The sequence below is a fragment of the Schistocerca americana genome, chromosome 2, assembly GCF_021461395.2.
Source record: "Schistocerca americana isolate TAMUIC-IGC-003095 chromosome 2, iqSchAmer2.1, whole genome shotgun sequence".
Lineage (NCBI taxonomy): Eukaryota > Metazoa > Arthropoda > Insecta > Orthoptera > Acrididae > Schistocerca > Schistocerca americana.
In genome coordinates, this window is record NC_060120.1 from 670,259,572 (window position 1) to 670,275,184 (window position 15,613).

The window sequence follows — 15,613 nt, forward strand, 5'->3', positions numbered from 1 at the left end:
CGCGCTTCAGTGTAGTTGGCCCTCTGAGCGTGACACGCGACTCTTGTGTGCTGTTGCAGCGACGTTCGCGATGTTCACGCTGACCATCATGCACTTCAAGCGGGCGCAGGGGCGCGCGGCGCGCGTCGACTCGCTGTGCGTGGGCCAGGGCGCGGACGAGGCGTCGCTGCTGACGGACGGCGTGTCGCCGAGCGGCGCGGCGCTGGAGCGGCGCCAGCTGCGCCTGGACGCGGCCGTGCTGCGCGCGCGCCTCTTCGCGCCCGGCTGGAGCGTCGACCTGGGCTGGGGCGGCGTGGCGCTGTGCGCCGTCGCCGCCGTGCTCTGGCTGCTGCTGTCCAAGATCATGCGCTACCGCAGCCCGCTCGCCTCGCTGCTGCCCGCATAGCGACCCGCCGGAGGGGGGAGGCCGCGCCGCAGCGTCAGCGCGCCCGTCAGCGTCTGACCGCCGGCGCGGCTCGCCGCAGCGTTCCGCCGCTTCTCTGCTTACCCGACGCTCCCTGCCCGGCAACGGACACCACTCGACGACCAAACACTGCTCGGACAGTTTGCGAAACCGAAGCCGATTGCGAGTGATCGACGTCAATATCTGCACTACAGTGGACAGAAAATAATACGTCTGCCACCTCGCCGACAAGCAATAATTATACTCCGATAAAAATTACTTGTTAGTTGCCGACCGAGTGTACAATGTATACATCCGAACACTTACTAAACTATTTCGGGCTATCGTGTCGTGTTCGGATGGATTTCTTGCAGAAACCCAACTTTTTGTCTCCCGTTACGGAGCTTCTAGCTTCTATCAAGTTCCGTTTCACAGCCCGGCTCACCACTGACTTAACAAGGAGACGGCACGACCGTGGGGTCCGGGATTTTTCCGAAATTTTGTGTGGTGAAAGAGGACCCCTAACACATCACGTGGTTAAAATATTAGGACGCACTACTCGGAAAATCCCAAGAAAAATCGATCCAAAGTTTCTTAGGTGCCTTATGAGTATAAACTGTTAGTCCATTGCCGAGCCGCCGTCTGGCCTACATGGTTAGCGGTCGAACCGTAGCGCTAGAGGTCTTGGGTTCGATTCCTCCTCCGACACCCTTTTTTTTTTCTTCTGTTGCTTGCAAAATTGCAGCGCATTGTTACAGGAGAATCGTGAAATTAATTCCCGGGAAGATAGTATAAAAATTCATTCTATAATTCCCCATCAGTTATCGTCAGCAATATTCCGAGACATGATTCAATATGCCTGGTTTGCCTCAAAATTATCAGAAACTCAAAACATTTTGGTAAATGCTTAAGGGGGATATTTTTCTACAGATTTATTGCAAACGCCCTGTGATTGTAAAACATCCGCTTTTACATGTTGCGTAAGATGTCGCAAAAATTATTGCTTTGCTTGTTTTTACGATAATTACCACTGCGGTTCTTGTTTATAATTATTACATGTATAAAAATTGAATGTTTCTCAATCCAATTTGTTATCCGGATTAAAAACCCAATGATTCTCCTTATATACTTTACAATGAAAAATGGAAAACCCACCGCCATGAATTGCGTTGTTGGACAAAAAGAAAGTAATTTTTATTCAATAATGTAACTAATTTGTTAGAGATAATGTAGGTTTGGGAAACTTTCTGAATAATTGGTGGAATAACAAAAGTAAATGAAACAGAAGAAAAAAAAAGGTGCCAGAGGAGGAATAGAACCCGAGACCTCTGGCGTAAGAGACCGAGCCCCAAACATTTTTTTTTAATCTCACTTTGTTCGCTTTTATTCGTTGCATCTGCTCGGGGCGGACGTCGGAAGACATCCGTTTTAATTTCGTTATTGGTCGATTAACTCAGTTTTCTTATTACAGAGGGTAACTAACCCTCTGACCGAACACGCTGACCTACCGTGCCGGCAAAAACGTCTATGCCAGACGGCGGCTCGGCAATGGACTAACATTTTATACTCATAAGGCATCTAAGAAACTTTGGATCGATTTTTCCCGGGATTTTCCGGGTAGTGCGTCCTAATATTTTAACCACGTGAGGTGTTAGAGGTCTCTTTCACCACACAAAATTTCGGACAAATCCCCGACCCCATGAACGTGCCGTCTCCTTGTAAGTAATATTTCGTTTCCGCGAGCTCCCCAATCGAAGTGAGACGTCACATGTTTTTAAAACTCGAGCGAAAATAGTCGTTCCCCGTTGCAGGCGTCATCCGCTACTGCTGTGGCCTCACAGCAGAAGATTGGTATAGATCTTATTCGCCACCAGACTCCAGACAGTATTCAGTTTCACACCCTCGTCCTTCCGAGTAAAATCATTGTCGCGTTTATTCAACCCCATCGCCGATATCGTGCGATAATTTTAGTCGGAAGAAGGAAGATGTGAAACTGGACGTTCGAATTCTTGTATATAGTGTTCAATAACCTCTATCACCTCTGTAGAGATTATTGTTCAAAATGTTTAAATGTGTGTGAAATCTTATGGGACTTAACTGCTAAGGTCATCAGTCCCTAAGCTTACACACTACTTAACCTAAAGTATCCTAAGGACAAACACAAGCTGGCCCAGTGGCCGAGCGGTTCTAGGCGCTACAGTCTGAAACCGCGCGACCACTCCGGTCGCAGGTTCGAATCCTGCCTAGGGCATGGATGTGTGTGATGTCCTTAGGTTAGTTAGGTTTAAGTAGTTCTAAGTTCTAGGGGACTGATGACCTCAGAAGTTAAGTCCCACAGTGCTCAGAGCCATTTGAAGCATTTGACAAACACACACACCCATGCCCGAGGGAGGACTCGAACCTCCTCCGGGAACAGCAGCACAGTCCAGGACTGCAGCGCCTTAAGACCGCTCGGCTAATCCCGCGCGGCTGTCGATATTATTAAACACGATAATAATTTTTATTGGAAGGAGGAGCGTGTGAAATTGAACGCCACCTGGATTCTGGTGATGTAGATGTCCTAGTCTACCATGTGACGACAGAGTTGCCAACGGCAAATTGCGGTCGAGTTTTCAAAAACATATGACGTCACACCTCTGTTCAGGAGCACGCGGAATCGAAATATTAACTTCAGTCATCAGCGAGCCAAGGTGTGCACCGAACCTTCATAGAAGCCGCGTATGCCTTCCACCCCGTCCTCCTCTGTGAAGTCCTGCACAGAAGGGGTCGAAACGTTGTGTTTTTCCAACAAATTCTCCCGATTATAGCATCGTAGCCCGGAATATATTAGTAAGTGTCGATGCTGTCTGTCATGTGCCACCACGGCGTTGCCAAGGCAGCGTGTCAGCTGCCCCTCGCCTGAAATAGCAACCAGCTAGTCGCGGGGAACCAAATTATTGGCCGCTGCGGTAGGCGACAGACAACCCCGACAGCGGGCGGGACGTGGCACTCCGGCTACTGTTCACTACTCGAACTCGACCGGCGCCTCATCGCCGCGCACTGGCAACGGAGTACAAGTGTCGCGTGACGTACTGTGCTCTGACTGGACGCACTGGTTGCAAGACGCAAAGCGTCAGCTAACAAGTAATTTTTATCAGACAGGGAACTGGTGCCTTCTGAGCCGGTACAAATTAAGTGAATCTCCACTTTTTTGTGGAAAAGAGATACGAACGACGTGCCTCAGATCTCAAGTTGCTGAGACATTCGCTGCAGAGAGCCACACTCGGTGCACTGCGCGTAACACGTACCACCACCGATGACTTACGTTGAGCGCAGCCGAGGGAACTGTTTGTGCCAGGCAAAAGTATTGCACTGTGTTATTTTGTGGCGTGGAGCAAAACTAGAGCTGGAGCACTAACCACATCTCTTCTGATGAATCATTATCAGTGGTAGCTGCACCATACGAGCCGCCAGAGAAACACGAAAGCGTGTGTGGCACTCATTTGCCGAGAACGGTAGATACAGAAAGGATCTACTACAGAGATCCATATAGCACGCCGGGATCACTACTGCTACAGAACTGTTGTTTTCTTGATAATTTAAGACTGAGAGTAACGTCAAATTAGGCGGGCTGTGACAAATGGCTGCTAGAGATTATACGTGCGCTCTAAGTCGATTCTCAGTGAGGTTGCTGAACTGAGTTGTTGAACCGAAGCAAATCGACTGATATGAATCAGTACTGACTGCTTTCTGGTGGCTGAAAACGTTACTTAGCAGACAACGTTGTATTTAGTTTGTCTGCATCTACAAAAACAAAACTCAATTCCCGAAATAATGTGTGAGATTGAATTTTAAATCAGTTCGTTTATCTGCATGTAAGACGAATTAAATACTGCGTTGTCTCCTACATAAAGTAGGTAGCGAGTGGAAAGCATTCACTATCGATCAACGTATTTCGATTTCTATTCGTCAAGCAAGTCACATCAACCACCACACTGATATTTTACCCACCGTTACAAAGCTCTGAAACAGTCTACCTGTGTTGCCCACTCCAACAGCCACAACGTTATATGTCAGCAAACCCCTGCTCCCCGACCATTCGGCATTGAAAATACCTCAAACGCATTACCTGTTCTTTTAATAGTCCGTATTATTCTCTCCCCAAGTAGTAGAATAAAAAAATAAGAAAAATAACAGCTTCGTCACGTTACACTTCAAGTAGCGGCCAAATGTAATGTTATTCTTCCAGGCACAGTCCGCTCTGACTGGCTATAGCAGTACAATTTTCGGGCTGAAAAGCCTTACGCATACACCCACCGACATAGTCCATGTTTCAAGTTAAGCACTCTGAACAGTGTGTAAAAATGACTACCATCTTCGCTCAGCTAAACAGGAAAGTACAAAAAGGGTTAGTTCCTAAAAATACATATGAAATGGAACAACGAATTCTTCGGGCACAGCTTCGCATAGTGAGAAAATATGGTTAAGTATAAGCCATGTCTCAGATTTTCAAAAACACGGTGGACTTTTTATTCGAAAAATTAATTTTAATCATGTCCTAAATTTAAAAGTCACAGTGCCTCTGCCACAACCAAAATATCGAAGTGCCTTCTATTTATTTTCGTCTCTCCATGTATCGGAGGATTTTTTTTACGCAATACCTTATGAAAAAATACATTCTAAATATTTTATAATTTGTACAGTGGACATATTTCACTAGTGAGAAGAGATTGTTGTTGTAATCATCCCTCAAAAAACAACGACGTTTCAAACACCACCATCCATGTCCTTCTACAAATGTTTGACTCAAAGTCGCTTGAAGCCAAAGGGCTCTGGAGGAAGTACTGAGAAAGTGTCAGGTACTGGATATCAATGGCACAGGATGTACAACGCAGACTGCGACCTCTATTATTCCAAACGATATTCAAGACACAGAAACATGGTTTTCGCTTACCGAAACAGCAAGCGTTTTTCTCTACAAGCAATATTTGTAACTTTTGTATCTGCCGAGAGATTGAATCAACTGTGGTTGAAACGCATTGTTTTTGTAATGGATTTGTGCAGGTAGTGAAAAGAGGGGCCTGTTATTGTAGTCTTCAGTCTGAAGAAAGTTTAATGCAGCTCTTGTCTGTGCTACCCATGTCTCTTCATGTAAGTCGACAGGCTTTCGTGGCCGTTGTCACTGAAGATAGTCTCTTCTAGGATGTTAAGTCTCATCATATTTCTTCTATAAGAGCGACCTTTCGACCTCTCTTTGGGATATTCTTCCGGATTCGTGGTGTCCATTGTTGACTGAACAATCAACAGTCAACAATCAGCAATGGACACCACAAGGTCCTGAAGAAAATCCCAGCAGAGAGGTTGAAACGTCCATCGTTTGGAAGAAATATGACGCGGCTTACCATCCCAGAAGATTTTAAACTCCCTTCATCTCTGCTTAAATAACTGCAACCTACAGCAATTCGAATCTTCTTAAATAACTGCAACCTACAGCCATTCGAATCTGCTTACTGTATACAAGTCTCGGGCTCCCTCAACAACACGCACTACCTTAATTACCTGGTAACTGTTTCTGGATGCGTAAGGATGTGTCCTATCAACTTGTCTTTTATTTTAGTCAACTTGTGCCATAAGGCTCTTTGTTTTCGAAATCGATTCAGTACCTCTTCTTTTGTTATTTGGTTTACCCATTTAATGTTCAGCATTCTTCTGGAGCACCACAGATCACAAAACACTCGATTCTCTTCTTGCCGGCTCTGTTTATCGTTGACGGTTCATTACCAAGTAAGGCTTCACCCCAGAGAATCCTTCCTGACACTCAAATACGTTAACATTTCTCTTTTTCAGGAAAGAATGTCTTGATATTTCCAATCTGTATCTCACATCCTCTTTACTTCGGTCGTAGTCCGTTATTTTGTTGCCCAACTAGCAAAATTCGTCCACTACTTGCAGCATTCATTTCCCGATTTGATTCCCCCTGTATCATCTGACTTACTCCATATCCTTATTTTACCTTTCTTAATGTCTATCTTATTATTTCTTTTCAAGGCATTATCCATTCCGCTCAAATTGATTTTTCAACTTATTTGCCTCCTCTGACAATATTACAAGATCATCGATGAACCGAAAAGCTTTTTTCTTCCTTCTGAACTTTAACCCTCTTTACCCTAAATATCTCCTTATTTCATTTAAAAAAGTACGAATTGAATAAAATGGGATGAGCTGGGATCCTGTCCCACTTCTTTCTCAACCACTCTCATTCTTCCATGTCCCTCCTCTCTTATAACTGTTGTCTGGTTTGTGCACAATCTGTATATAACTTTTTCGCTGTCTTTATTATATCGCTGATAACTTCAGAATGTCAAACAGGGTATTGCAGTCAACGTTGTAAAAAGCCTGTTCTAAATCTGCAGACGCTGTAACAGTGACTTTTTCAGAATAGGAGTACGTTGACTTAGCAGATATCAGTTTTCGCTGCGGCTCTTTTCGCAGAAATGGTCACGGAATTTGTGAAACGAACGGTGATTTATTCTGGCATGGTCTCATATAAGCAACAAGTAGATAGGCTCAGACTTATTTGTTCAGCGAGAATTATATCTCTCTCGCTTAGCACATCTTCCAACTATTTTAGCGATATATTTCATAAAGGATTTTGACACGAGTTATAGAATGCTGTTAAAAATGTAATTCCTTTCATTTGGAAAAGACCTTAGTTGTTCCAACATTTTGGTAGATATTAAGGTTACGAAAATTAACTATCCAACAAACAGTCACACTTTTACCCACTATCATTAGCCGTAAACCTTGTTTCAGTATCTCGGAGCGCTTATAAAATGATAGGACTCTATATTGCGTGTGGGGGAGAGCCCTGTATACTTTCTTCATCTATTGTGAAACATAGTATTTTAGTAATTTATCATATTTGCATGACTCGAAAAGGTAGGGTTCATGACTATTGTCAGCGAGAGTCGCATTATTTCCATAACTACAGGAAACTGATATTCACTGTCGCTCGCTTACATTCCATTTCAATATATCGGACGTGGAACAGTTCTGCTCTGCTCAAATATTTGTAAGCTCCAAGTCTCCCTGAAGTGTTTTCATCAGTGGCTCAGAAATGGTTGAAGTAAAAAAAAAAAAAATGGTGGATCCTTGGGAGTTCGTTATGGCTTCAAAAGCTTTAAGTGGTTGAGGGCAATATTTCGTTATAGTGATTTGTATCTCTGATTGAGAAGCGCTGTCACATAAAAAGACAGAAAGCTTACGAAGTGAATCCATTTGTCTCTTCTCTGTCGTCTCCACATTTTTGTCGGTCATTGATAGCGCCTCACGATCGATGTACTGTATTGTCAACTGTCAAAAGTTGGCCGACTCGGTGATCCTCTATACAACATATTACGCCGCATTTAGTCTTCGTAGACGGGCGGAGGTATTGGACTCCCAATGTAGTCACGTCAGTTCTTCGGAGTTTATATATTATCTAACTAGAATTTTAATAGTTCTTAGAGTATATTTTACGGCCTTTTCCCTAAATTTTTGATCAACGAAAGTAGAAACAAGTACTCAATAGCTTAACGAAGTTCTTAACTTCTACTAGTTCTCATTTCAATGCAGTTCGCAATTCTCTTATTTTACCACCGTGGCCGCTGGGGGAATGAAATATTGATTTTCCCTTAAACAACTTTCCCATAACTATATTTTAGTTATTATCGTGCGAACGGTCATATAAAAATAAACAAATAGAGAAGGGATTTCAAAGAGTCGTCTCAGGAACGAGAGACGTAAAAGAAATAGGACCTTAGTTTTCTCTTTTCACTCATAAGGGTGTTTAATATGATAACTTCACCGGAAACTTCATAGGGTGTCATATTTAAATTTTTAGCTGTCACACCATAAGTTTTTCCATTGCACCAGAGCAACCAGATGCAAGAAAATGATTGATGTTAGAGGAAAAGCATTGCTTGAAATTGAATATGGAGAACTATTTATTACTGAAATATAACATTAATAGCTTAACCGTTCTACCGCAAAGATCTTAACGGCTGCCAGTTTGTAATGCCGATAAAGGGCGAACTATGAGATTTTCGACTGACCCCACTTGTTTGAAATAAATTCTTCAACTGCCTTTCAGCAAATAATTCACTGGTATCAAATCTGGCGATCAGATACTGCTACTAATATCCTAGAAATTCAAACTTCGGTAAGTAATTAAGCATTTTTATCTAGCACTTTATCCGAAGTAGTTTGGTTTGGTGTACTTAATCATCTTCGAAATTTGTTTCTCCGCTCTCTGTATTTATCCTGGAGAGCGCTGCATATGAACTGCGAGATACGTTATTTTCAAATTCAAAGTGATCAGTATTTTAGGTGATTAATATTAACGACGTTGTACACCTGAGCTGCTGATCTGCTAAAATTTTAAATTTTCTGCAGACGGAACTAATCCTTCGAAACGTGACGTAAGTAAAAGAATAAAAACTAGTGACTGATTACGAAGCAATTTCACAAACACAGCACATCCTTTACAAACATATTTATGTGTGAAGTCACATAATTTGGCAATATCCTCAGTTAAATGCATCGCCTCCAACTGATGTTCAAAGTATCACATATAAACTACGATCTTTGTTCCCCGCTTCCGGACTTAAACTGGTGAAGCAACACACTACTCTTCCAAGCAGGAAGCCCCCACGCATTGTATTTCAGACAACCGTGGTACCATTGCTTAAAACACGACAATGCAGTTATTACAAAATATTCAGTTGTATGGAAAAATGACCGTTGTAGGGTTTTAAATCTGAGTTTGAGGAAGTTAACAATAACCTGAGTGGTTTTATACGTATAGTCACAGATTCGCAAAGCAATATGCCGGTGATTATGTGCGGAAACAGCTTACTTCTGTCTCCCAGTGGCTTTACGGAATGGTCGAAATGACAAAGCCCAAGTTGACCGATGCAGTCCTACCTCTGTTCTGCAGTAAGGTCTTCAGCATTCTCTGAAAAGTCTTTAGACTTGAATACACAAGCAAATTACTGTTTCGTACGATTCCAAGACTAGTGTTAAAATGTATCTTTCACATCTTCTCATTTCACGTAAGGAACAAGGTAACATTTACTCTTTGTGATATTTTCTTGAAATGTCGAGCGTCAACGATTATTTCAATCTGCTCTCGCACGGAGGTTAAATGATACCCATTTTTTGTACTAATAGAAGCGGAATAATTACTACCACCGGTTGCATTCTGAACACTAATTATACACTAGTCATACAGGATGAACAATTTCAGTTACACACGGTGTTCCTCCAGAAAACGACGAATTCATAGTTTAAGTGGTATCAAACGCACTGTTCGTTAACGTAGGCGTAAAGTGAATTATCTATTCAAAGAAAACATGTCTGTTGCACGACGTTCTTCGACAAATATTAAACTGATAACCATCATTGCGTCAGACAGAGCTGATAAGGCCGAGTAGTGAATTCATAATTTGTATGAGACATGTTTGAAACTAGTAGATTTATCGCTCGTTTAATGGCATAAACCTTAGCTTTGAAATATTACCATAAAAAATGACCCTGTACGTGAGTTTCGGTAAACACGACGAGCATTCAACATATTCCCTGCCTACAGTCCTCCCTCCGACATCAAGATAGGCAATTACCTCACGAAGGAATGTTCCAAAACAACCAATCGCTATTATACGGCGCCATACTGCAACATCGTTCAGTTCCTTTAATTTAAACATGGCTTCGTCGATCCAGTTTGTTTTGTTTGGAAATTTCCTACTACCCGCACAGTTTTCTTGATACCACTGACGAAACTCAGCTCTGTTATCAGTATCAAGTTATGTTGGAGTATAAATTTTCCAATAAACTCTCTTAAATATACGATGGACGGTTGACTTTCTGATGACGAGCTCGTCGTGCAGAAAATTATGGAGACTGAAGGAGGGGGTCAGCAGCAGTTTTTCTTTTGAGATACCGATAGATGACAGCAGTTTTCCATAATATTATTCGTGGACCTCATGCAATATATTCAGCTGCTTTAAATTGGTCCCTGATGCGATTAACTGTGTATTGCGCAGTTCATTCTTGTTAATTTCAGTTCTAAAACATCGATGTATCAACTATAATTATGTTCTCGTATTTCCACATTTCAGCAGAATTTTTTTTCCGCTAAGAGTTCCAGTCGTGCCTCAGACTCTATATCAAGCCAGTTACACTTTTAAAAAAGAAAAATTTTGTGAGTCACGAACAGTCAACGAACTAGTACAACTCTTTAGAACACCGTGTGTCCAACAATCCCTAAGTAGCAACTCGATGCGTAGCACAAGCATGACCTGAGGACATCTACTACTATTCCTCCATCATAGATTTCTCATCTATATTTACACTACAGTGAAAGTAAATGTCGTTGATTCACTGTTTCACATATTTCACATTGTTTACAGCTCAACTTCCTTTACAGGGATTTTCCTTACGTTTGTCCCAGCAGTCTGAATACACAAGTCTTTGCATAGTAAATATGACTATTAGGTACACATTTACACTCCTCATTCTTAAAGTAATGAGACCTTCGTCACCGGCTTCAACCAGAACGCGTACGAAGTGCAAAAACAACGATTCTTTCTAGGAAGCACTGTAAGATAATTATCTTATTTGGCATCATATCAAATACATCCGAGGGTAATTAGAAACGGCACTGTATAAGAATAAACACTATTTTACGAAGTTTAAATACAATTTCGAATCTGCACCGACTTCTTTGCGTAGTTTTTGAAGAAGTCATTCCGAATGCACTCACGTCGATACACGAAAGACTGCGCGCCGCGATGCCAGCACTTGATTCCGGGGAGAAGACCAGGGCTAACGATGGCTCCCTCTCCATCTTCCCGCGCAGGCGCAGCCCCTAAGCTTAGGGAACTGTCCAGGAGCTGCGTAGAGCAACGCAGCAGCTTTGGCCACCGCAGCGAGAGGGCCTGTGACGTCATCGTCCAGGTAGCCCTCGTTTCGCAACCAAAAGCCGGCGGAATGCTCTCCTTCCCCCTCCAGATAACGTAACGTGGCTGAACAAGCGCAGCTTCCAGCTTCCGCCCAGTTTTTCCCTTAATTATAGTCTCATGCTCCGCAACAACACATCCGTACAAAGTTGTAGGGGATATAAGTTGGCTCTTACTTTTTTTCCAAAGTAAGGCTAGTTGTGCTGCCAGCGTAGGCAAATTTAGAGAGTGACTCTTCCTGTAACATTATACCCGGCACCGCTCACAGCACGGCGCCGAACATCTTGTTACGTATGTACTGCGTGATATTGTAAACAAGCTAACTGTGCTGACAATAAAAATATTGGCAATTTTCTTTGTTCATTTACTGTGTGTGTTTTTTACTACCAAATATTCCTCTCCTGATGTAGCCAAACATAAGTATGAGAGGTGTTAGTAGCATCTGGAACACACAAACATCCTCACACTGTAAAGACTAACCAGACTCTAGGGCACAACCATACTCCAAGGCAGATTGAAACTATATAGACGCGGAATCGGAACTCTCGCATTTCAGGAGCAAATGCTCAACCGACTGAGCTACCCAAGCACGACTGGGTGCTCTTCTCACGGATTTACTTCGGCAGTACCTCACCTCCTACCTTTCAAACACGGAAGCTCTCTTGCCGAAATTTGCAGGACTAACACTCCTGGAAGAAAGGATTTTGCGGTTTAGCCACAGCATGAGGGATGTTTTCAGAATGAAATCTTATATTCTCTCTTTCAGGAGTGCTGGCCCTCCAAGTTTCACTAGAAAACTTCCGTTAAGTTTGGGACGTAAAAGATGTGATAATACCGGAAGTAAGGAGATGCCGTTAATCGTTCTTGCGTAGCTCAGTCGATAGTGCACTTTTACGGTATATTAATAATTTTTACTTATGGACCGTCTGACAGCAACTGAATAAAACACAATTTTAGTGTCATACGCGTTTCGCCTTTATTTTCTGCAAGGCATCATCAGTGGCCTGGAATATGTACATATGTTAGCTATTTTATTTACATTTTTGTCATTGTGCCTATAGGTTATAAACAGTTCTGGTGGTTGGTATTTCCTATTAAGTAGTAATGTTTTGAACTGTACTTACAGGTTGCGTGGACAATTTCCTACATATTACGCTCCTGTTGCATTTTTGGTGTTGTTCTTCTTCTTATGAACGCCAGTTTGCGGTTTTTTTCCCCATTCCACAACACTATGCACTGAACGATTGTTTTAAAGCAATGTTTTGGTTTTTGTTGCCGACTGTCAAATGTTTTTGCCAAAGATCGAATGTTATTGCCAAACTTATGAGTGTAAGTTGAAGATAGTGCACTTGTCTGTGGAAGTCAAAGCCACGAGTACGAGTCTCGGTCCGCCATATAGTTTTAATCTGTCAGGAATTTTCATATCAGCGCATACTCTATTCCAGAGTGATAATTTTATTCTGGATACTGCACGATTACTTGGCGACGACGAAACATGAAATTATTTTATATCCATAGCAACAAATCCTGGTAAACTATCTACTGGCGTCAACAAATTGTGTAAAACTACATGAGCAGTGATAATGTGTGAAAACAAAGCAATGCACATGACTCTTTCGTGTCTTGCTGCCACAGTACTAATGACAAAAACCATCACATGCTACTCTGCACCGCTGCCAGGCCCTAGAATAATGAAATGAAATGATCGTATGGCATTGTTGGCCGGGAGGCCCCATGCGGGGGAGTTCGGCTGCTATATTGCAAGTCCTCTTTAGGTGGCGCCACAGCAGCGAATTCCGAGTCAATGATGATGTTGAAAATGATGATGAAGGACACACAACTTCCAGTCACCAGCCTGGACTCGAACACGGGCCCACTGCGTGGTAGGCGGTAACGTTACCGCTACGCTACGGAGCCGGAAGATCGGAATGCACATAAACTTTGTTCTTTACTTGGCTCTTTGTACTGATTTCGAAAGCACTACGAAAGACAGCTGAGGTAAGCAATTTCTTTACATGCCGTCGAATTATTATTTAGCGGATAATTACGATGAAGGGACGGTAGTACACTGGAGCACATCAAATTCAGACTGAGGTGGTCCGGGTTAAATCTTAGAATATACTGTAAATTCATATGTCTCCGCTGAGTTAAAATTTGAAACCAACATCTAAGTCACGTGACGGAAACAGCTGTTTCTTTCATTATGCACTATGCCAAGTGGAACCCTCAGTTACAATCTTTTTTATTTATAGCCGATGTCAACCACTGATTTTAACAAATGATCGACTTGGTTCTGTTAGTGGTACAGTTCAACGTCATTAGTCCGAAATTCTCAACATTAATGTACTGGTAATAGCTTTTCTTACATGTAGTCAAGTGAGACGGTAACAAACAGTTTGAAATACTGCGCTGACAATTCTTTCTTTTTACAAAAAGCGGAATTATTGTTCTTCAGTGAATGCCTCTTTTTGTTGCACAGTATTCTTCGCTTCTACAGGAATAGAAGACGAAATATCACTTTGCCAGGAAGCATTTCGATTGACAATGCCCGAACGATACGCGTGACATGGATTTATAAGAAATGACATCCATTTCTATTCATTATATCTGGTTTCTTTTTTTTAAAAAATAAGCGTTTATGTCCTATAACTTCTGCTTACTCCAGTACAGATATTGAAACAATATCAAGGTAAGAAGTATAATATTACACATTAGGAGACGTTGGTTAAAGATAAAACTCCTGTAGTAAACTGGATATTAATGGTCTATTGTTTCAAAATATATGACTTCCATCGGGTTTTAGGTCTAAGGATCAACATACATCCTAACTTTCAAGCGCTGCTCAAGATTCCCCTGCTGAAATAAAGAAACATTTACTGAAAATACTGCAGGTAAGATAAAGATAAATTGATAGTATTTCGGAAATCGCCTGCAACTTGTTGCCTCTAATAGACAGTTGATCGAGATGCTGGTATCTGTATGACGACACACTCGATCTTTATCACAGTCTAACACAGTGTTGCCAGATACCATATCTGAATTTTCCCTCAAGTACGCACAGAATTTCCCATAAGACCACGATTTTTCCCACACATTCAGAAATTTTCAGAAATCACATAAGAAGAAAATTGAACAATTAGAGGCTCATAAAAATATCTAAAATACTAATATACATAAATTGCACTCACACAGTCTAATACAGGACGTCTGAATTGCGAAAGTTTCAGATGGGTGTTGGTGGCCTTAATCGAACGACAGTCCATTCCCTTGACTTGTAAGGAAGACCGTACGACTGCAACTGCACCGAGAGTTTCATCACTTATTCGATTCTTCTTTGTCTTTACGTCACTCACAACTGAAAAAATTCTCTCTGACTCTGCGTTTGAACGTGCTAATGTTAGAACCAATGTTGCAAGTTTTCATAAGTCTGGAAATTTCAATTCATCAGTAAATTCTTTAACGTTAGCTATAAAGTTCCGCATTTCATCTACCTCCATTCTGGTTAAATTACTTGTCTCCTGCTCACCAAAAAAATGGGGTAACAGTCGCCAACGTGCAGACGCATTGTTTTCACTCACATATTAGCTGAAATGTTTAGTTAAGAGTCGTAATTCTGTAAGTCCAGACATGTCCTTTCCCAGTGCTACAGTAGGGCACAAAAATTTCATTTCTTTGTACATTGGATCCCTAATTGGCAAGCGTCTGTATAGTTCTTCAACGGCAGCGACGTAATATTCCAAACGTCTCCGATTTCATCAGTGCCAGAAGCACTGTGAAACAACGTTTCGCAATCGGACCCTAAATACACGTCACTTATGGGAAGGAAGTTTCGAGGACAACATAGAGTAAGTATTTCAGTTTCCTACAGTGTTCTTACTGACAATAAGTTCTGGTCGATTTCTTTAAGAAGATTAACAGAATTTTTTGCTACGGAATAAATAAGAACCCTTCGCCTCTGGAAGAGGGCGTTGAAACTGTTGAAAAAATGAAGAGATGTAATTCTTCAGGCTTTCCCGGCGAGGCGTTGTCATGTTCATTAATCGGGTTTCTGCCAGTTATTCGGGTCTTTCCTGCACGATATTTCAACTGCGTGACTCGCAGTCTTCTTCAGGTGCTGTCCGATCGGACAAATGAAGAGATATTTCAGAAATAAGAGGTAACTTAGGTGTCAAGTTTTTTTAGCTGACTCAAGATGCAATCAGCACTTTATAATTTATCCTCAAATGCAGCTACATTAGAAACGCACTTTAATGCA

The 15,613-nt window shown here is 42.0% G+C and overlaps 1 protein-coding gene across 1 annotated transcript in view; it reads left to right on the forward strand.

The window, feature by feature from the left end:
* Nucleotides 1-385, forward strand: part of LOC124594320 — a 292,174-nt gene extending 291,789 nt beyond the window's left edge. The window contains exon 4 of the mRNA XM_047132683.1: nt 60-385. Within this exon, the coding sequence (XP_046988639.1) occupies nt 60-385 (326 nt within the window). The remainder of the gene's footprint in view (nt 1-59) is intronic.
* Nucleotides 386-15,613: the final 15,228 nt, after the last annotated feature.